Source organism: Odocoileus virginianus, chromosome 29, assembly GCF_023699985.2.
Source record: "Odocoileus virginianus isolate 20LAN1187 ecotype Illinois chromosome 29, Ovbor_1.2, whole genome shotgun sequence".
NCBI lineage: Eukaryota > Metazoa > Chordata > Mammalia > Artiodactyla > Cervidae > Odocoileus > Odocoileus virginianus.
The window spans coordinates 22,798,090-22,821,843 of record NC_069702.1 but is presented as its reverse complement, the minus strand read 5'-3'; the positions used below and the strand labels follow the sequence as shown (position 1 = coordinate 22,821,843).

Genomic DNA, 23,754 nt, shown 5'->3' with positions numbered 1-23,754 from the left:
CCAGCCCATCCATACCTCTTTGCTTTTATTTATAAAAATAAAATAAAAAGTTATAATCTGCCTACCCTTCTTGCTCCTTTCCTCCTGCGCATCTCAAACTCCTCTGAGCTCCAGCTCAGATACCAACCCTTCCGAGACACCTTGGCTGACTCCATGCTGTGTTAGAATCTCCTCCTCCTGGTTCGTGTGTTGTTCCAGCTTTTACTGTAACACAGCTCAGCATCTTATAATGCTCTGAGTCCCATTTCCATTAGATTGTGAACTTCTCAAGGGTAAGCCCCAGAACTGCATGCTTTAGCACATAGTAGTTCCTGAATAAGCCTCCTTTATGAGCTAACATTTGTGGTAAGGAGGTTAAATCCATAGATAAATGGCAAAGCAAAGAATAACATCAAGCGTTCTGTGCTGTGTATGCCGTGATCCATGCCAAGCAATCAGACCACAGCTGCTTAGGGTTGGGAGACCATAGCAGCTGGGGAGCTGGCCAAGGCTTCTCGGGGAGGCTGAGCAACTGATGGGAGACTTCTAGTTTTCAGAAAATCGGGGAAGAGAACCACAGGATTAAAAACCTACCTCCAGACTGTGTTGGGCATATTTGCAGGAATAGTCAAGAAATTGACCTAAGTCATATTCAGGGGTGGGAAACAGAACTGCAGCCTGGGGAGACCATGCCATTTGTCTTGCATTCATTTGTTCAATAGATATTTACTGAACTTTTACTAAGAATACATCAGTGGACGAAATAAAAATCTCTGCACCCACAGGTAGACATAGTGGATGAGTACAGTATGATGTTAGAAGGTGATGCTGTTGTTGTTGCTAAGGCTTGTCCGACTCAGCACTATGGAAAATAAAAGGTTGAGAACAGGGTAAGGGGAATCAGGAGTGGGGGACATTGTAATTTGTTGGTTAGGAAGTTCAGCCTAGGCCTCATTAAGAAGGTACATTCGAGCAAAGACTTGGAAACAAGGGAGCTCACTATGCAGATTATCTGGGTTCCTGGGGAAGTTCTAGAGTTTGACAAAATTTCGGTGTCTGGAAGGGAGTGGATGAAGAGGGTGACAAAGACAGGGCCGGGCTGTTGTGGGACCTTGAAGGCCTGTGTGTGGACTTTTTCACTCTGGTGCAACAGGAGCCACTACAGGTTCAAGGGGAAGAACAACAGGATCTGGCCTTTTTGTTCTTGTTTTAATTGGAATATAGTAGTTTTGCAATGTTGGATTCGTTTCTGCTGCATAGCAAAGTGAACCAGCCACACCTGTACATATATCCCTTCTTCCTTGGATTTCCTTCCCATTTAACCCATCTACCCCACTTAAAAGTGAGTTTAACCCATTTCCCATCTACCACAGAACCCTGAGTAGACTTCCCTGCGCTCTATAGTAGGTTCTCATTAGTTATCTATTTTATACAGAGTATCAGTAGTGTATATATATCAATCCCAATCTCCCAATTCATCCCATCCCACCCCATCTTCCCTTGTTATCCATACATCTGTTTTCTACATCTGTGTCTCTATTTCTTCTTTGCAATGGCCTAACTTTTTTTTTTTTTTTTTTTTAATTGACCATTTTCTTTTTTTTTTTTCTTTTTTTTTTTTTTTTTTTTTTTAATTTTTATTAGTTGGAGGCTAGTTACTTTACATCATTACAGTAGTTTTTGTTATACATTGATATGAATTAGCCATGGATTTACATGTATTCCCCATCCCAGTCCCCCCTCCCACCTCCCTCTCCACCCGATCCCTCTGGGTCTTCCCAGTGCACCAGGCCCGAGCACTTGTCTCATGTACCCAACCTGAGCTGGTTATCCGTTTCACCCTAGATAATATACATGTTTCAATGCTGTTCTCCTGAAACATCCCACCCTCTCCTTCTCCCAGAGTCCACAAGTCTGTTCCATACATCTGAGTCTCTTTTTCTGTTTTGCATATAGGGTTATCGTTACCATCTTTCTAAAGTCCATATATATGTGTTAGTATACTGTAATGGTCTTTATCTTTCTGGCTTACTTCGCTCTGTATAATGGGCTCCAGTTTCATCCATCTCATTAGAACTGATTCAAATGAATTCTTTTTAATGGCTGAGTAGTATTCCATGGTGTATATGTACCACAGCTTCCTCATCCATTCGTCTGCTGATGGGCATCTGGGTTGCTTCCATGTCCTGGCTATTATAAACAGTGCTGCGATGAACATTGGGGTGCACGTGGCTCTTTCAGATCTGGTTTCCTTGGTGTGTATGCCCAGAAGTGGGATTGCTGGGTCATATGGCAGTTCTATTTCCAGCTTTTTAAGAAATCTCCACACTGTTTTCCATAGTGGCTGTACTAATTTGCATTCCCACCAACAGTGTAAGAGGGTTCCCTTTTCTCCACACCCTCTCCAGCATTTATTGCTTGTAGATTTTTGGATAGCAGCCATCCTGACTGGCGTGTAATGGTACCTCATTGTGGTTTTGATTTGCATTTCTCTGATAATGAGTGATGTTGAGCATCTTTTCATGTGTTTGTTAGTATTTCTTCTTGGCAATGGCCTAACTTTTGGAAAGCAGGAGTCGAGTCAGGCATGGACAGTTCTGCTTAATTAAGTATTTCCATTAAGAGCTGCTATTCACATTACACAGGTCAGTTTTTGTGTCATTCAAAGATAGTATACAAGATCTCATTTCCTGCTGGTTCCAGCTTTGGAGGAAGATAAGGATCGAGTGAAAAAACTGTAGACATAAAGACCTACAGACATACAAACTTCCAAGGCACGAAGGGGCTTAGAAACTAAGTCCTGAAAGTTTGCCTGCTTTGTCTAAAATTGTGCGGCCATGGCAGAAGCAGAGCAAAGGCAGGGTTAGACTGTCTCCCCGTTTCCAGCCTGGGCCATCTCACTAAACTGACCCCAGGCTGTGTCCTGAAAGTTGTATTTACTTATTTATTTACTAAGTGTTAGTGACTTAGTCATGTCCAACTCTTTGCAACCCCATGGACTGTAGCCTGCCGGGTTCCTCTGTCCATGGAATGCTCCAGGCAAGAATACTGGAGTAGGTAACCAATCCCTTCTTTAGCGGATCTTCCTGACCCAGGGATCAAACCCAGGTCTCCTGCATTGCAGGCAGATTCTTTACCGCCTGAGTCACCAGGGAAGCTGGCTATTTATTTATGATTACTAAATCTTTGCTATCACTTTGCTAATAAACAGACACAAATAGTGCCAAAGAAATGGTCAAAGAAGGAACATGGAGAAAGTGAGGACTGATCACAAATCACACTAGTTAGAATTAAGATTCACAGCCCTGAGCTCTTCATTCAATGGGTGGCAGCCTCCCAAAGCCCTTGAAGAATCTTCCTGCCACTTCTGGCTGTCTGACTGCCTTTCAGGCAGCCTGCCAGGGGCTGGGCTTCTGGATGACAAGTGTGGGAAATGAAGTAGGTGAGGGCTACCAAGGCTCTGTACTCTCAGGGTCACGACCTACAGAATCTCATGCCCCACTGTAAACACAGAAATTCCCAGCAAGTCATCTCCGATGAGAAGTGATGTTGTTCTTCAACTTCACTGAAAGGATGAGGGTTTGGGAGAGAAGTCCTGAAATGGAATGCTAATGAAGTGGGGATGGCAGCCGTCTCTGGAGTGGGGTTAGTTAACCCCCAGGCCTTCACTACCTTTTCAATCAGAGCAGCAGCAGCAGCTGGCTCAGTAAAGGAAAGTCTTTGCAGTCCAGAATGTATAACAGGGTGTCAGTCAGCAAGAAACACTAAACAGACATTGTCAAGTCAGTTTCACGGGGGTGTAAAAAGGATGCGACCAAGTCTGTTTTGCTCTCACTGGAGCCTTTTAGATTTTTATCAACAGTGTGCCCTTCTCAGCATTTCTCATGGAAAGGACTTGAATAAATGAAAAGAACTCTATTTAACACCTCTGGCTAGTACTCTGAAGTGTGTTAGAACAATCACAAGTGTGATGAATTCCTGAAATTTGTGTCTGCAGACTCCTGAAGTTCTTGGCTGGATGCTGAGCACAAGTATCATCTGAAAACTTGTCTACTGAAGTTAGGGTGTTTCTGGGTAAGTAAATAATCTCTAAATCCATCTCTCTAACCATCGTCTGCCTGCCTGTTTCCAGGAAGGATTACTCCGGGGAGTACACCATCTACCTGATCCCTTGCACGGTGCAACCCACACAGCCATGGGTGGACCCAGGAGAAAAGCCTCTGGCCTGCACTGCACACGCCCCAGAGAGGTAGGGAGAGAGGATTGATCCTCACTATTTGTGAACTTACCTGCTCACTGACGTTTATTTGTAACCCCAAGTCCAATTTTTGTGGCGCTATCCTGATCGTTCCCTGACCTGCAGAGTGATGAAATAGCGGTCATCTGAGCCACATTCCCAGCTCAGGTTTCTCATCCTGTGAACAAGTGTCCCTTTTACAGTCCATTTGCTGCCAGGTTTTTCAAATTTTTGTCCCTCATGTTGGTGATTTTGCTGTTTAAAATGGCTCCCCAGCGGAGCGCCGAAGTGCTGTATTGTTTCCTACATACAAGAAGGTGGTGATGAGCCAAATGGAGTGTCAGATGAGCTTCATTCAAGCATGAACTTCAGTGTCGTCACTGTGAGTTCTATGCTAAAGAATCAACAGTATTTATCAAATAAGGTGTCTTTAGACAGAAAGACACATAAAACAGAGTTAGGTATTGATCACTGATAAAAATGTTGTGAGCAGAGGCTGCAGGAACTTGACCCCTGATTTCCCCCCAGGGGCAGCTGTTCACAATTCATTCATTCCGTGTTCATTGCAGCCTTATAGAATGTAACCGCCATGAATAACAAGACTCAAACTGTCCATCAGCCCATCCCCACCTCTGACCTGAGCCTGTCCTCGTTGTACCGATGTTCATTCATTCAGCCCGTATTTATTCAGCTCTTATTGTGTCCTTGGCTCTCGTCTCAGCATGGAGACTCTAGCAGAGGATTAAAAGTCACCGCTGCTCTTAAGCAGTGCATATAGGCTAGTGCCACCTTTCTAGGAGCTGAGCAGAGTGACTGGAAAACATTTCAGAGAGAAGGTGCTGAAAACAGAATCTGACATTATCATTAAGAGAAGATGACTTGGAATGTGACTTTCAAATTAAGAGTCTGAGACTTGGCCATTGGATTTGGCCATACAGAATTCATCGATAATCTTGATAAAGGTCAAGTTCAGTGGACTGAGGAGGATGAGGCCTGATTAGAGTAGGTTCAAGAGAGAGAGGCAAGAACATGGAGATAAAAGAGACAAAGCAATGCTGAAGGAGTTTTGTTATAAAAGGTTTCAGGGGCATTAGTGGAAAGAGATGAAGGATCGAAGGAGGTTTTATGTGTGTGTGTTTTAGGTGCAAAATATTTCAGGATGTTTGTGTGCTGGTAAGAATAGCCCTATTGATCTGCTGGGGGAAACAGACAATGCATTGGGAAGAGGGAAGATATACAGAGTTAAATCCTCGAGTGGAACAGGGGGCAGACCCAGACATGCGGGGACGGGCCAGCCTTAGCCAGAAGCAGACACTTCATCTACTAAGAAAGGAAGGCAGGCACAGTCTATGGATACAGGTGAAGGGAGAATTAGTAGCTTGGGAGGGTAAGGATGACCAAGGAGACATCTGACTGAGTCTGTTTTCTCCATGAACTGAGAAGTCAAGCATAGCTCGAAGTAAGGAACAGTGAGGTTTGAGAAGAGAGGAGTAAGTGAAATAGAGTCGTCTCTGAGAGTGGAAAGTAAGTATGGAAGAGAGAGACACAGCGGATCAGCAGTGCTGAGGGCCCTGTTGAATTTTTTTTTCCAAAAAACACATTTATTTATTAATTTGTTGGCTGCACTGGGTCGTATTTGCAGCTCAGTGGGTCTTTCATTTCAGAGCACGACTTCGCTCTAGTTGTGGCATGTGGACTTAGTCGCCCGGAGTAATGTAGGATTCCCCAACCAGGGATCGAACCTGCATCCCCTGCATTGGGAGGCAGATTCTTAACCACTGGACCACCAGAGAAGTCCCTGAATTGTCTTTAAATTACCATTAAATTGCTTATTAATGTAAGATGACTAGTATGTGTTTAAAGTACCTGCAATTTGATCAATTTTGACATATATGTACTTGTGAAATAGCACCACAATTAAGATAGTGGTGATGTCCATTTTCTTCAAAAGTTTCTTCATGACCCTTTGGTATCCCCACTCCCATCTCCTCCCCACACCAAACCCCCTCGGTATCTACTGATCCTTCTGTCATTACAGATTAGCTTGCATTTTCTACTAATTTGTGTAAGTGGCATCACACAGTATGAATTCTCTTTCTCTGACTTCTCTTGCTCGACATGATTATTTAGACTCACTCGTGGTTGTTGTGTGTATCAGTAGCTTGTTCCTGTTGTTGCTGAGCTGTATGTCATGGTATGCACGCACTATAGTTCGTTTATCAAATCAGTTAGTTGATGGACATTTGGATTATTTCCAGTTTGGGCTATTATAAATATAGTTGCTATAAACATACATAGATAAGCCTTTATATGGACACATGCTTTCTGTTTTCCTGTGTAAATACCTAGGAGTGGAGTGGCTGGATTCTATGGTGTGTTTAGCTTCTTATGAAACGGGCACACTGTTTTCCAAAGTGTTTATAAATGTGTAACTGTGTGTGTACATCCCCACCATGAATGTGTCAGTGTTCCAGGTCTTCTGAATCCTGGTAACTGTGGTTGCAGAGGGCCTGGTGTGGTTGAGGAATTAATGAGTGGGAGTAAAAGAGGAGGTGAGCTGGAAAGATAGGAAGTGGTAGGTAGAGTGTGAGATGTTTGAAAGTGAGGTTTTATGGAGGAGGTGCCTAGTAGGATGGTGGAGCATAGATGGCTGCAGTGGAGAGGAGCACGTGCTCTTTGGAGGTGAAGACATCAAGGAACTGAGAGGCTCGGGGGGTAGATGGTTCATCCATTGAAATCACTGAGCGATTTCTCACAGGAGCGAGACTGGAGAGCCTGTGGTCAGTCAGGTGTGGGAGGGACGGTGACCAGGAAAATGGTGGCTGGCTGCAGAAAGGAAGAACAGAGGGCAAATCATCTGAAGAGATATGCTGGGGAATTTTTTATTCATGTAATCAAGTTTTATTTTGCTTATTTACTTCTTACTTTATTTTTTGGCTATGCTGGGAGGCCTATGGGATCTTAGTTCCCCATCCAGGGATAAAACCAGTGCCCCCTGCATTGGAAGCACAGAGGCTTAAGCACTAGACCACCAGGGAAGTCCCTTTAATATAGTTTTTTTAAATGATGAAATGTTTTAGTACCCAGAAGACCATATAGCATGGATATATAAAACCTCAAGAACATTGCCTAGTAAGAATTATAACTTCAGTGAACTGGATATCCCTTGCACTATGGTCCTGATGCTAAGTGAATAATAGTAACTACCAGTGGTATTAGTGACTGTGTATGGAGTGCAAACTATGTGGTAGGCTCTGTACTAAGCTGTTTTTTTTTTAATTTATTGATTTATTTTAATTGGAGGCTAACTACTTTACAATATTGTAAGTTCAATTCTCATTACAGTGATCACCCTCAAGATTGCTTACTGTATTTCCACTTCATAACTAATGAAACTGGGAGTCGGAAAAAAAAAAAAAAAGAAAGAAAACATTCCTGGTACCTTTTAAATACCTTCAATGCCCCGTTCAGTTGTACTCTCCCCAGCTCTCCACTGAGTTAACCACTAGCCTGGTATTTATGCCTATCATCCCTTGTTTTGGGTTTCCCTGCTGGCTCAGATGGTAAAGTGTCTGCCTGCAATGCAGAAGACCGGGGTTCAATCCCTGGGTCAGGAAGATCCCCTGGAGAAGGAAATGGCACCCCACTCCAGTACTCTTGCCTAGAAAATCCTATGGATAGAGGAGCCTGGTAGGCTACAGTCCATGGGGTTGCAAAGAGTCGGACACGACTGAGCGACTTCACTTTATCCCTTGTTTTGGCTTATGGTTCACCTCATATTTAAGTCGTCCCTGTAGCTCAAACGGTAAAGAATCTGCCTGCAATGCAGGAGACCTTGGTTTGATCCCTGGGTTGGGAAGATCCTCTGGAGAAGGGAATGGCAATGCACTCCAGTATTCTTGCCTGGAGAATCCCATGGACAGAGGAGCCTGGTGGGCTACAGTCTGTGGGATGGCAAAGAGTTGGACACGATTGAGCGACTAAAACTACTACTTCTCACCTCACATTTACTTCTACATGGTTTGCATATCTTTGAACTTTATATAAAATTTTCAGACTACATTCTCACTGTTCTCAGTGAATCATTTGTTGATTCATAAATGAAATCAGCATGAATGTTGATCCATGTAGCTACTGTTTGTCTTTCACTGCATTAAGGTAGTCTCCATAGGAATTGCCCACAATTTATTTGACTGCTCTGGTTTATAATCCCAGATTCTCTCTATCACTCCGTCTGTCTCTATGTGTCTCTTAGTTAACATGCGTGAGAAGTTTCTCCAGGGTAGGTGCTGGATTTTTTTTTTTTTTTTTTTTTTTTGAGAAGAGAGAGGAATAATGGTTTGAAATGGCAAAAAGGAGCAAAAAAATCATTAGCCCCACTTCTAGTCCCAGAGTTGGTGAATGTGGAAGTCTGCAGGGTGAAGAGTATTGGTGGGTGTACTGAGGCGTCAGGGTTGGATGTCCTTGTTCTTCATCAGGGAGATCCTCACCTGTGGCTTCCCCATTATTCCCAGGGTGAGCCTCCTTAGGCCTAACTGTACATTTGATCATCTCCACATCTTTTGATATGGCTCCGTATGGATGCAACAGGACTCTAAAACACACACAACTATCTAGTCTGACTCGGGAAATTCAGACTTAATTCAAAAGAATTGTGTCTCCTGTTATGCCTATTTTTGTGAGGTCATTATAACCTTATAAATTATGATTATCATCATCTCAGTCTCATCATTCATCCTTTTTAATCAGTGTCTTATGGCCTGGCACTGAATAGATTCTGATAATACCAACATCAACAGGAAAAACCTATTTCCCTGAGTCCGGTAAATGAAGTCTTGGCACATTGAATAGTTACATCAAAGCTGTTAAAACAGGGCCAGGCCTGCTTTGTGTGGGTTTCTCCTGTGCCCCAAACTCCTTCTTCACCTCAGCCCTCTCAAATCTACCCCCAGAGCAGTTCAATTAAAATTAAGGAATGGTCAGATGGACTCAGTTGGAAGAATAAAGCATTGAAATTACCACTTGTGCATTGTTGTTCAGTTGCTAAGTTGAGTCTGATTCTTTGCTACTCTGTGAACTACAGTATGCCAGGCTTTCCTGTCCTTCACTATCTCCCAGAGTTTGTTCAAATTTGTGTCCATTCAGTCAGTGATGCCATCCAACCACCTCTTCCTCTTGTGCATTGTTCTTTAACAAATATATGTGTTAGGAACTTGGCTAGCATCAAAGTTACAGTGATGAGCAGATAGATATGGACTATGACTCTATGGAAATTGTAATGGGTGAATCAGACTTTGATCACTCATTTAAATAGAACAGCAAGCCACAATAAGTACTATGGAAAAAAAAAAAAGAAAAACACTGCACAGTGTATTGAGAACCAATGATAAGAGATCTGACCCACCCTGGGAGGGAAGAGAAAGAAGGTTAGCTTCCTAGAGAAAGTGGTGTTTGAGATCTGAACAGTAAGAGTTCTCTAGGCAACGGGTGGTAGCAGACAAGGAGGGAGCATTCTAGTAGGTTTGTCAAGGTCAAAGTCAGAAAACTAAATTCATTACCCCTAATCTCAATTTGAACCTCAGGGCTTTCCAGAATGAGAAGGCCAGGAAAAGCAAAGAATGTTGGAGAGTCTAAAGGGCAATTAGATTATTCCTGCTCCAAAGAGCAGATGAACCTCATCAGAATTTGAACTAAATAAAGTCTCTCGCCTGTCAGTTCAGTTAGGTTCAATCGCTCAGTTGCATCCGACTCTTTTTGACCCCATGGACTGCAGCATGCAGGCCTCCCTGTCCATCACCAACTCCCAGAGTTTACTCAAACCCATGTCCATTGAGTCGGTGATGCCATCCAACCATCTCATTCTCTGTCATCCCCTTCTCCTCCTGCCTTCAGTCTTCCCCAGCATCAGGGTCTTTCCAAATGAGTCAATTCTTCACATCAGGTGGCCAGAGTATTGGAATTTCAGCCTCAGCATCAGTCCTTCCAGTGAATATTCAGGATTGATTTCCTTTAGGATGGATTGGTTGGATCTCCTTGCAGTCCTAGGGATTCTCAAGAGTCTTCTCCAACACTGCAGTTCAAAAGCATCAATTCTTCGGCTCTTGCCTGTACCCATCTCTTTATTCACTAAATGTTTTAGCACCTACAGCAAAGTGTGGGGTGGGAACAGGAGGGCAGCCCAAATGACTGATGAAAAATCAATCCTACTCTCAAGGAGCTCTTGTTTTTCTGCATTTAGATTCCTGATACCCATTGCATTCCAGCAGACCAACCGCCCTGTCCCTGTTGTGTATTCGCTCAATACTGAATTTCAGCTCTGCAACAATGAGAAGGTGTTCCTAATGGACCCCAACACTTCTGATATGTCACTGGCAGAAATGGATTACAAAGGAGCCTTCTCGAAAGGTAAGTGTTCCCTTCACCCAAAGACAGAGACTCTACTGGACTTGAGAAGCTGTTGGATAGGTCTCCTAGAATCTCTGCTTGTTGGCTTTCAGTCAGCTCTCCAGGGAAGAGTCCCCCAGGGCTGGTTCCAGGGCAGTCAGGGTTTAGTCCAGGAACAGATTCATATTCTTCCTTCAGGTTATTTCAAAATAAGATCATATTCTTTGTGTTATAATAATCAGTGATGTGATAAGTGTGAAAGTGTTCATGAGTCGTAAGAACACGGGGACTTCCAACCAGATTCTAATGCATTGTCTAACTTTGGGTGAATTGCTTCATCTCTCAGTTCCTGAGACTGCAATATGACTGCCTACCAGCCTCAAAACTACGCCAAACGTCCATGTCTTCTTCAGCAGGCTTGCTCTACTTGAAATGGTTCCTTTGACCTCCCCCTGCTCCAGACACGGCTCCCTTGACTTTCTTCTTCTTTAGGTCTCTATCTAAATGCTAACCTCCCCAGAGAGACTGGCTTTGACCATACCGGTCAGTCTAATACAGGTTTTCATTTCTTTCATTTTCACTAAATGTTGTTCATTTTTTATAGTACTTGTCATAATTTTTAATATCATATTTCTTTACTTATTTATTGCCTGTCTCTCCCACTAGGACACAGATTGTGATTAAATATCAAATTTGCACATCATCCCATGAATGGAATGCTCAATAAATATTTCTTGAATGAATAAACTATAGATGAATCAATTATCTTTTCTTCCAGTTTCTCTCTTCTGCCTTTTTCTTACTTTTAATCTTTTGCTCATATCTGAGTTTTTTTCTCTCATCCTAAAAACATATCCCATTAGATAAAAATCTCTCATCCCTACCTCTCGCTCAAACTTCAACCCACATGTCCTCCTTTGCTTTTCTCTGAGAATCTTCCCGAAGGAGTGGTGAATACAGACACTGTCCCCATGGCCCTTCTTCCCAGTCACTCCTGCGTTGTCTGTTGCAGACTGGCTTTGTCCGACCGCAGCCCAGAATTCTCTTGTCAGACACCAAGCCTGTGGATTTGGACACTTTGTTCTCTGGTTTCCTTTGCGCCAGCCTCACCTGACGCCATCTTGCCGTTCTGACCACTTCCCGCTCTCTGGCCGTCCGTCCTCTGCCCCGTCCTGTTGGTGTCTCCATGTTCCATGCTTGGCTCCTTGTTCTCACTTCGGTGCTCCTCTGGTCACCCCCATGGCTTGGCTCCTCCCTGTCCTCTGAACTTCCTAACCTCCTGCTATTCCACAGCTGCTCCATGAAAATTAACCTTGTCCCTGGTCTCTTCTGAGCTTCACTTCCACACTTCCACACACAGGTTGAAACTACCAAACCTCTCGAAGTGATGTCATTAAGACACCTGTTGTTATTGTTCCCTTGCTTAGTCATGTCTGATTCTTTGCAACCCCATGGACTGCAGCACGCCAGGCCTCCCTATCCTTCACTATCTCCCTGAGTTTGCTCAAACTCATGTCCATTGAATCTGAGCAGGTGCAAATGATGCCACTCAGTGATGTCATCCAACCATCTCATCCTCTGTCCCCTGCTTCTCCTCCTGACCTCAATCTTTCCCAGCATCCGGGTCTTTTCCAATGAGTCAGCTCATTGCATCAGGTGGCCAAAGTGGGAGCTTCAGCATCAGCATCAGTCCTTCCAATGAATATTCAGGACTGATTTCCTTTAGGAATGACTGGTTTGATCTCCTTGCTGTCCAAGGGACTCTCAAGAGTTTTCTCCAACACCACAGATCGAAAGGATAAATTCCTCAGTGCTCAACCTTCTTTATGGTCTAATTCTCACATCCGTACATGATTACTGGAAAAACCATAGCTTTGATTATATAGACCTTTGTGGGCAAAGTGATGTCTGTCTTTTTAATACACAGTCTAGGTTTGTCATAGCTTTTCTTGAGATGTCTAGAACTGGACTCATCTCCCCCTAGACATGTTCCTGTCACATTCACTGCCCCACTGACTGCATCAGCAAGCTCTAGGTGGCCAGCCAAAGATCCAGGGCTAACCTCTACTTCTCCTTTACCTCCTATACCCCATCCCAGATGGTAATAAGATAACTGGTCCCAACTCTTAGGCATTCCTTGCGTTCAGTCCCTTTGTTGTTGTTTAGTCTCTCAGCCGTGTCCGACTCTTTGTGACCCCATAGACAGTAGCCCACCAGGCTCCTATGTCTATGGGATTTCCCAGGCAAGAATCCTGGAGTTTGTGCTCACATCCTCCTCCCGCGTGTCACAGATAGGAAATGTTGAACAAGTGATCTAACATAGGGACACGAATTGAACCCATCTCTTAGGCTCTTGGGAGGACTAAATAAGATGCTGTAGGTAAAGAATTTGATGCCCTAGCAGGAGCTAAGAAAAAGTAACTACACCAGGACTGGTACCCTTCCAGCATTCCGTATTTTGTACATGGACTTGCTTTTACCTAGGATGCTCTCCCAGCCTCTGCATCCCCACTCAGATGCCCCAGCTGTCAACTCATGGCTCAGAATACAACTCAAATGTCGTCTCCTCTTTACACCCTTCCATAGCGCTCGCAGGCAGAGTTTTGTGCTGTGCCCTCATTGTCCGCTCTATGCTCATTTGATGTTGTTTGCCTTCCTCTGTGGTGGTAACAGTATCGTGTGGCGGTCAACAGTGTGGGTTTTTCAAACCAAGCATCTTTGACTTTGAATCCCACCCTCACCGCTCAGTGACTTTGTGACTTTGAAGAAATCACCTCACCACTCAATGTCCTCATCTATGAAATTGTGAGCACTCCCTGAGTTCTCCCATGGGAAGGACTTAGTAAAGTACTAGCCAGGAGTATGAGTTCAGTAAATGTTAGCTGCTTTTAGCAATTGCTTCGCTTGTATTTCTGCCCTCTTAGCTGTGTCTTACTCACCTTCGTATCCCCTGCACATAAGGGAATGCTTGCCCTACCTTAAATACTTCAGGAACATTTACTGATTAAAGGAAACAGTGCATGAATGAAGGTGTATTTTAGGGGCACATGGACCACACAGCTCTTCATAGAAAGGTACTTTTGATTCTGAAGGAGCATGTTAAAGCCTTCCTATCCTTGACACTTTTTTTTTCCTCTTTCTTAAAGTCTGACCTAATTAATGTCTTGCAATCTTTTCAGGTCAAATCCTTTATGGCCGAGTACTTTGGAATCCAGAGCAAAACCTTAATTCTGCTTACAAGCTCCAACTAGAGAAGGTCTATCTTTGTACTGGGAAGGATGGCTACGTGCCTTTCTTTGATCCCACGGGGACCATCTACAATGAAGGGCCACAGTATGGATGCATTCAGCCCAACAAACATCTGAAACACAGATTCCTGCTGCTGGTATGCTGTTTATGTTAAAAGGCTGACACACGGATAGATTTCCTCAGCTATAAATTTTGCCTAATGCCAGAACCCCACGCTTGATGGTTTCTACTGATACTGTTATTATTTTGTTGATGTTGTCTCTGTCAGCTTAATTCTAGTACATATTACAAAGCGAGTGATAATTACGGTGGGTAACAATGTTACCAAACCCAGATCTGGCTGCTTGCCACTGAAAAGCCAATAAAAAGGTTGGTGGAAAGGAAGGTTTGCTTTGTTTTGGATGGTGATAACCAAGGGGGACAGCAGATGCATGTCTAAAGGCCAATTCTACCCCCTGACAATCAGGGGCAAGACCTTTTATAGACAGAGGGAAGGGGTTACATGCAGAAACAGTATGGTCAGCTCTGACAGTCATCTTGAAACTGGTCATCAGTGGTCTGACCAGAGTCATCTTGATTGTCTTGAATACTGATAGTCTTCAGTTCTAGAGTTCATTTGTTTCCATTTCTTTGCGGTCAGTTCTCAGACCTATGGCAGCCTGTGTCATGGCTACAGCCTGGTCATCATGTACTTAACTTCTTTCACCTGGTTCAGTTCAGTTCAGTTCAGTCGCTCAGTCATCTCTGACTCTTTGTGACCCCATGAATTGCAGCACGCCAGGCCTCCCTGTCCATCACCAACTCCCAGAGTTCACTCAAACTCATGCCCATCGAGTCGGTGATGCCATCCAACCATCTCATCCTCTGTCATCCCCTTCTCCTCCTGCCTCCAATCCCTCCCAGCATCAGGGTCTTTTCCAATGAGTCAACTCTTCGCATGAGGTGGCCAAAGTATTGGCATTTCAACTTCAGCATCAGTCCTTCCAATGAACACCCAGGACTGATCTCCTTTAGGATGGACTGGTTGGATCTCCTTGCAGTCCAAGGGACTCTCAAGAGCCTTCTCCAACACCACAGTTCAAAAGCATCAATTTTTCGGCGCTCAGCTTTCCTCACAGTCCAACTCTCACATCCATACATGATCACTGGAAAAACCATAGCCTTGACCAGACAGACCTTTGTTGGCAAAGTAATGTCTCTGCTTTTTAATATGCTATCTAGGTTGGTCATAACTTTCCTTCCAAGGAGTAAGTATCTTTTAATTTCATGGCTGCAGTCACCATCTGTAGTGATTTTGGAGCCCCCAAAAATAAAGTCTGACACTGTTTCCACTGTCTCCCCATCTACTTCCCATGAAGTGATGGGACCAGATGCCATGATCTTAGTTTTCTGAATGTTGAGCTTTAAGCCAACTTTTTCACTCTCCTCTTTCACTTTCATCAAGAAGCTTTTTAGTTCATCTTCACTTCCACCTGGTAGGGATTTCAGTATCTACAAGACAGCTCACAGGATGTGGCTCAGAGTACTATCTATGGCTGAGAAGGAACTAAAGGTCCTTGACTGTGCTTACCGACTACATCATTATTATTATTTGGTCCCCTTTGACTGTTTTCCTTTGTTTCTGCATTTTCTCACTTCTCTGATTAAACCTATTTTTGGCCAACGTTTTTCCACAAAGGGCAGACTGAGGACATGGAGGCGCAAGGGAGGGCCAAGGACCAGAGGGTCCTGCTCCATGTCATCAAGACAAGCTGTCACTGAGTTTCCAGGAAGAGGAAAGTCTAAGAAAGTATTTGTCAATGTGTCCCAGAGACCCCTCAGTATCCCCAGTATTCTTTCAGGGCCTCCGCGGGGTCAAAACTACTTTCGTGATGATATGATGTCGCTTGTTTTTTTCACACTCACTCTCTCACAATTGCAGAGAGTATGCAGGTTTATTGATACGGAATCACACTTTGTATTGTGCCTAATCTTTTAAAAGCACCATTTCCTGAGGTTTGATTTAGTATTAAAAAAGGATATGCACAATTATTTGAAAAGTTATTCAAACATTTCTCCCTCTTCCAGCTATTAATACCTAGCTTATGTGAGGCCAGATTGTCTTCACATACTTCAGCCAAAACAACATATCACAGCTGATGGAAAATAGAAGCAATTATGAGAATCTAGTTCTTTTCTATCATTTTGCCAAAATGTAAAACAAGGCCAACTCTCTTTTTGGGTGGATACGAATATAGGTGTTTTCACTAAAAAATATATTACTTATGTTAACATGTAATGAGTTGCTCATTTCTCTCTTAAAATGAATTAACAAATATCTATTTTTTCATTGTAGCATAATCACAGTGTTAATTTTAAAAGAGTAAATATTGATAGATGTAAATCACATAAAATGAAAGCTTTGAGACGTCTTTAATTTTTAAGTCCTGAGGACACACAGCTTGAGAATTGCTGGTCTAGGCTATCCTACTTGTTATGTTTCAAGATCACAGAGGCCACCAGGTGTTCTCCCCACGAGGGCAGTGGGTGCCCAGGGGCAGCAGTCTACTTAAGGCTTAGGTGAGGGCCCCTTCAGCACACACTCCCCCCACCCAAAGGGTGACTGCCTCCTCCCTGTGATTGCCACCTGCCAGGTCAGTGGTTCCATCTTGCTAGATCTTGTGTTTCTCTCTTCCAACTCCTAGGACCGCAGTCAGCCAGAGGTAACTGACAAGTACTTCCATGACGTGCCCTTTGAGGCCCATTTTGCTTCCGAGTTGCCTGATTTCCACGTGGTCAGCAGCATGCCAGGCGTGGATGGATTTACTCTGAAGGTAGACGCGCTCTATAAGGTGAGTGTGGCGAGAGAAACAGAAGTGGAGGACCAATTCCCTCTAAAGGTTACAAAGAGGAGGATGACATCATCTCTGCAATGGGGGTTTCATTTTATAGCATTCTTGCTGGCAGGTCTTTTTATTGTTATTAAACTTACCATTGTTGTTCAACTGCTAAGTCCTGTCAAACTCCTTGTGACCCCGTGGACTGCAGTATGAAAGGCTTCCCTGTCCTTCAGCATCTCCCAGAGTTCACCCAAGTTCATGTCCATTGATTCGGTGATGCCATCTAACCATCTCGTCCTCTGTCACACTCTTCGTCTTCCGTCTTTCCCAGCATCGGGGTCTTGGCTTCCCTGGTGGCTCAGATGGGAAAGAATCTGCCTACCATACAGGAGACCTGGGTTCGATCCCTGGGTCAGGAAGATCCCCTGGAGAAGGGAATGTCAACCCCCTCCAGTATTCTTGCCTGGAAAATTCCAAGGACAGAGGAGCCTGGCAGGCTTTAGTCCACAGGGTCACAAAGAATCGGACATGACTGAGCAACTAACACACTCACCTCAAATTTTATCATCTATCCAATAGAGCAACGCAATAATGAAATTCTTTAATTCACATATAGTCTCATCATGGCTCTGTGCAGCACCAGCTGTTTTTCACAGGCATGTGGAAATATTTAACAAAATCATAAATACAATCCAATGATTTAGAATGGCAAGAATTACTAATATTTAATAAGCAAAAATACTCCAAGTCCCAGTAATAAGCATGAATTTCCAAGATCAATTTCTACTCTTCTCTGTCTTCAAATAGTAAGTCATGACCTTGGATTTCAGAACTATTATCACTCTTCAGAAGTTATTTCAAAATCATGGAGGTTCTCAATGGACGGCAGATGAAAGGGAAATAAAATGCTTGATGACATAACCACTCAGAAGATGATCCAAAAAGTGTTCAGATTTAGCAAAGTTTTGTCCAAGTGTCTGTTTATTACACACAGAGCAGGTGTTTAATGAATCTTTATTGAATGGCTCTATTTTAGCTCAAGTTCATCAATGAATAGTAAATTAGCATACAAACCAGTGGAAGGCCACTGGGAATAAATTGGTTATTAATACTATTACTCTACTTATGTCAATAAAGATGAACAAATCATAACCATTCCTTAAGCTACAGAAACCCTAAAAGATAAATTCTTAGGGCTATTCCATGAACAAGTAGGAAAACAGAAAAAAATATGAATATCTGCCCTAAGATCACTTTAATTTGGAAATAGACTAGAACCCCAGAATATTTGATTCAGTTCTCTGTTCAGACACCAACCATTGCTAATGCTTTTCTTTTTCTTTCTCTTTTTTCCCCTATACTTCATCAAAATCTTTATTTATTCTGCTACAGTTACAGTGGCATATTTATTAATCCTTAAATGCACCATGCATAGGCTTACCTCAACATTTTTTAAAGGAGGCCAATGATAGTCTGATTTATTCTATGACTCTAAAAAAAGATTCTTTCTTTAGTGGATCAGTTTCCTCTTTTTTTTTAATTGAAATACATTTGATGTACAATGTTATGTTTCACGTGTGAAACATTTGCATACATTATGAAATGATCAGTGTGGTAAGTCTAGTAACCATCTGTACCCATACAAAGTTATTACAGTTTTAGTGGCCATATTCCTTATGCTGTGTATTACACCTTATGACTTATTTATTTTATAGCTGGAGGTTTGTACTTCTTGAGCCCCTTCATGTGTCCCGGTCCCCCACCCCCTCCTTCATCTGGCAACTACCTATTTATTCTCTGTATCTGAATCTGTTTTCATTTTGTTTTGCTTGTCTTTTTTTTTAATTCCACATATAAGTAAAATCATATGGTATCAGTCTTTCTCTGACTGACTTATTTCACTTAGTGTAATACTTTCTAGGGCTCCCCAGGTGGCTCAGTGATAAGGAACCCACTTGCCAATGCAGGAGATGCAGGTTTGATCCCTGGGTTGGGAAGATCCCCTGGAGGAGGAAATGGCAACCCACTCCAGTATTCTTGCCAGGAGAATCCTATGGACAGAGGAGCCTGGTGGGCCACAGTCCATGGGATCGCAAAGAGGTGGAAGTGACCGAGTACAGCCTAATTAGTAATTTCTAGGTCCATCCATGTTGGCACAAATGGCAAGATCTTTTTTTTATAGCTGAATAGTATTCCATTGCGTGCACACACACACACACACACACACACATATATATACACCACATCTTCCTTTTCCATTCATCTATTGATGGACGCTCAAGTTGTTTCCACATCTTGGCTATTATAAATAATGTGGCTGTGAACATCGGTGTAGCTAAGGCTTTTCTTGAGACCATGCATCTATGGAAGCTTGTGGTGGGCAGTGGTCTTCCCGTCCCCTTCCTCAGAGGTGGTCCTGGGCATCAGTGACATGCTCAGTGCATCTCCCCGTCTCCTCCTCCTGCAGGTGGAAGCGGGACACCAGTGGTACCTTCAGGTGATCTACATCATCGGTCCTGACACCATCTCAGGCCCCAGGGTCCAGCGCTCTCTCACGGCCCCTCTGAGGCGCCACCGCAGGGACCTGGCGGACCCCAGTGGCTGGCTGAGCCTCGACGAGTCCCTCATCTATGACAACGAAGGGGACCAGGTCAAGAATGGCACCAATATGAAGTCCCTGAACCTGGAGATGCAAGAGCCAGTCGTGGCCGCTTCTCTCTCCCAAACCGGGGCGTCTATCGGCAGCGCCCTTGCTGCCATCATGCTCCTACTGCTGGTATCTTTGGTGCTTTGTTTCATCACCAGGAAGTGCCAGAAACAGAGGAAGAAGCCGCCCCCAGGGGACATCTTGGAGGAATACCCTCTGAATACCAAGGTGGACGTACCCAAGAGGGGCGCAGACAGGGTGGAGAAGAACGTGGACAGACAGTACTGCACGGTGCGCAATGTGAACATACTCGGTGACACCGAGGGCGCCTACGTGTTCAAAGGTGCTAAAGTCAAGAAACTGAATCTGGAAGTCAGAGTCCACAACAATTTACAGGACGGAACAGAAGTTTAATGGAGGAGACCCATGTGTATTTTTTTTTTTTCTAAAGTCATTTTTATAAAACGGGGGGAAAATACTGGTATTTTTATAATCTTGCCGATTAAAAAGGGAATATGATAGCGTTCAGTGGTGGAAGGCATACATCACATGCATCAACTCACAACTGAGCTACCTCATGAGACTGAGACCCCAGAGGATGGAAGGAGTTCTTTCCGTGGATCCCATTAACAGTCTCTGCAGCGGCAAAGTGTTCCTTCTGTAAGGCTAGTCTTGGAAAGCCAGTGTTCGGAGTTAGGACGGGACTTAAGTCAGCGGAGGTGGCGCACAGGGATGTACCGAAAGGTCTCAGAGGCAGAAAGCGTCGGGGCGGGAGGTGCTTTTGGTCTCCACCCCACACCAGCTCCAGCTCCCTTTCGATTGCGCTCTTGCTGGGCGTCTGGACCGCAGAGTTCACATTGCTGACGCACAGATTCCGCTCAGAATTCTGCTAATCGGCACCTATGTGTTTGCTCACGCGTCCAGTTGACAGTCTGCACTCCTCGTCCTCCGACTGTACTTTGCATCACCAGCCCTTTTCACCTGGGGCTTTAAACTGCTCTGGACTAGAGCATTTCTCTGAGAAACCCCAGCCTCTCCTGTCAGGCATCAGGCATGGGGAAACCCCCTCCCACTTTATGGAGGGGGCACTGAAGCCTGGGGGGAAGGAGGGGTCTGGCAGGTGACTCCGAGCACATCAGAGATGCTCTGCGCCCTCGGCCCGGGGAGGGGGGGGTGTCCTTGTGCCCGGCTGGTTTACACTGCAGCCAGGAGACATCCTTCCCGGCACAGGACAGCTGCCAGACAAGATCGCTGCACTGTGCCCTTTTCGCCAGCATTGCCCGTGGGTGTTTGACACTCCTACCACAGTCCTGCTGCCCCAGGCTTTTCTCAGTCCGGTAATACACAAGCCCTGTGCTTGCTGGCTGTGGGGCTTTTATTTTGTTAGGGCTTCAGAGAAGTCAGTGATTCATTTGAATAAAGCCAATCAGGAGAAAGCTCAGGCCCAAGTTGGTGCCCTGGTGCTCACTGCACAGAAGTCCTAGTGCTCACAGCAGAGTACTAGCTCAGCAGGTACAGGCATGGCTTCCGGTACAGTATTTCAGGGATTTCTCTTTTGGGGGTTCTTCTTTTGGTAGCTCAGGCACTTATTTTACCATATCAGCACAGCCCATGACAAGGCCATGAACACATGGCTTTAAAATGATTTAGTGTTCAAATAGCAGCTTAATGATGTCGCAGGTAGTGTACGCACCACTTGCTCTTGTGTTCAGTTTTGCTTCTGCTGAGTTGGCAAAAGCATAAGCATGCATGTCATGTTGTTTTGAATTGGAGGCACCTTTCTGTTGTTCGAGAGGAAAAGACACTTCCCCTTCCTGACACCCGTCACACCTTTACCACTGAGCAAATCGCGGCGCATTCACACTGTGTAATATTTGTATTAGAGTTGAGCCTCACTCTGAGAACAGTCCACACGGGAAGCACTTTGATACTCAAAGCTAGAAAGAATGAACCATATGAGGTTTCAGGCATCTCTGCTGGAGTCCAAGCTCCTTGAGAGGAGGGCAGGTGTGAGCTATGCCTTGGGCTCTCCAGCAGTGCCTGGCACATCACAAGCACTCCAGGAGTATTTGTTAAGTGAACAAATAAGCGATGTCATGGGTGAAGGATAGAGCAGTCAATTTAGGCTGGGGGAGGGAGAGTATGGTGCCAATATAATAAGGGCAAGTAGAGAATAAAACTCTCCTACTTGGATCATAAAATAATCTCACTGGGGCAGAGAAGCACCACTTGACCCAGGCAGGAATCTGGCAGGGGCTTGAGGAGGACTGAACAGAGAAGCTGGCATAGCATGTTAACAAGAGGTGAGACTGTGAGTCAGCCTCCTGAGCAGGACAGTTGGAGGAGAGTCTGATGAGCATTCCAAGATGAGTGTAAGTTTCTAGGGAAGGGAGAGTTGGAGAGATTGGGCCCCAAACCAAATTCTCCTGCCTGCTCAGGTGCTATGTAAGACCTGCTGGGGTGTTTGGAGGTTGAATTTCTCTACTGGCCTCATGAACACCCAGAACTGGTGTTTCATGACAGGAGAGCTCGTCAACCCAGCACAGAATTCTCTCCAGACAATGAAGTAAAGAACCCGCCTGCCAATGCAGGAGACACAGGTTCGATCCCTTCGTGGGGAAGACCCCCTGGAGAAGGAAATGGCAACCCACTCCAGTATTCTTGTCTGGAGAATCCCATGGACAGAGGAGCCTGGCAAACTACAGTCCATGGGGTCGCAAGAGTCTGATATGACTTAGCAACTAAACAAAAACAACCTATAATAGAAGTTGCCACTATTTCTGCCAGGACAGAGCCAGTCACTCACAGAGCAACTTTTGATGTGGCCTGTTGTTTCCCACCACTCCTAGATGCCTGAATGCTTGCACATGAAAGCAGCAGTTTCCCACTTGCTGGGAGAGCCTCCTGGCACGGCCCTTCCGATCCTACTAAACAGGGCACATGGGTAGGAAGAGTGAGGACAGGAGGCAAAGGGGGCTGGTGTGGGAAGGCGTGGAGGCTGATCTCAGCGCGCTCCCAGCAGCCTCTGTGGAAGGGTCTCAAGGGACACGGGCAGCATCTATGCGGACCATGAGATGGTGAGTTGTCAGTGTGAAAGAGAAGACCTTGGGATCATTTGTGCCTCCCTTCCTTTCTATCCTCCACCCCCACCACATACACTTCATCCTCCAGTGGATGCACACTTGTGAAATAGGAGGTGTTCAGAGATGTAAAGCGGAGATGTACTGCTTCGATACAGAACTTTTCATTTCATTTTATGTGTCATATGAGGGAGCAGAAAATTTGCTGACTGACCTGGGACGCTATTCCAGTCAAAGCTCTCCTTTCAGTTCTTCTAACTCGCTCACTAAGGCCTTGTGTGTGTTTTACTAACCTTTCCTGCCATGCCCTTAGGTGATCAGGAACAAAAGCCTCTCAGGGGTTGCTATTTGCTATCACATGCTGGCTGTGAAGGTTCAAAGAGGAGTCTGCACCTTTGCCCTCTGATTGTGCCCTAGGCCTCCTGGCCTCGTGGGGATTCTTATGGGGAGATGCGGAAAGAGTGTGGGAATGTGTTTGCACAATCTTACCATATCTAGTCTTGGTGTACCCTAGGTATTCATTCTTCTCAGATACTACACACCTGCTCAGACTTGAGTAAAATATCCGTGGTGCTGTCAACCTGATTCCTTGACTCTGAAATGATTTTTGTGTGTTATGAATTTCTGATTTCTCCAATAGCATATGCCACTATATAAATTTGTATTAATAAATGACAGTCTGTGTTTTATTTGCTGTGTTCATCTTACTAGATTCTTCATCTCATCAACATAAGACAGTGCCATGGAGATGGCAAAATCATTCTAAAATTTGAGACAGACCTTTTTTTTTAGAGAAAATCCCTCTGAAGGGGTTGAATCTGAGACATTCACTACTTAGACTAAGATCAAGAATAAATTTCCTATCCTTGTATTATCATAGTTCTTCTTTTGCCATTCATTGAAATCCTAGGAAAAGAAGAATAATTAAAATTTCCACGTGCAAAAGATGATCATTGATGCTGTATTTATCATCATCAAACCTTCTCAGGACACTTGAAATAGTGTGAAAATGACTGTGTACTTTTATGCAGGCACAAAGTTTATTTTAATATTTACTTTTATTTATTTATTTGGCTCTACCAGGTCTTTGTTGTGGCATGTGGGATCTTTAGTCGTGGCATGTGGGATCTAACCAGATCCCCAACCAGGGATCAAACCCGGGCCCTCTGCACTGGGAGTGTGGAGTCTCAGCAACTGGCCCACCAAAGAAGTCTCTGGGCACAAAGATCTGTGTCCATAACTCACCCTGTAACTGACCAAAGCTCCAAATAAGAATTTACTTGTGCAGGGAAAATGGCAGAGTCAGAATGACACTGAGGCCAGGCATTCTGCAAGCCTGTCCTCCCTGAGAAATGAATG

At 44.4% G+C, this 23,754-nt stretch overlaps 1 protein-coding gene across 1 annotated transcript in view; it reads left to right on the top strand.

The window, feature by feature from the left end:
- The window catches only part of FRAS1 (Fraser extracellular matrix complex subunit 1), a 505,552-nt gene extending 482,468 nt beyond the window's left edge, over nt 1–23,084 (top strand). The window contains 5 exon segments of the mRNA XM_070458257.1: nt 4,112–4,228; nt 10,455–10,621; nt 13,780–13,985; nt 16,534–16,680; nt 19,136–23,084. Of these exon segments, the coding sequence (XP_070314358.1) occupies nt 4,112–4,228; nt 10,455–10,621; nt 13,780–13,985; nt 16,534–16,680; nt 19,136–19,729 (1,231 nt within the window). The 3' untranslated portion in view covers nt 19,730–23,084.
- Nucleotides 23,085–23,754: the final 670 nt, after the last annotated feature.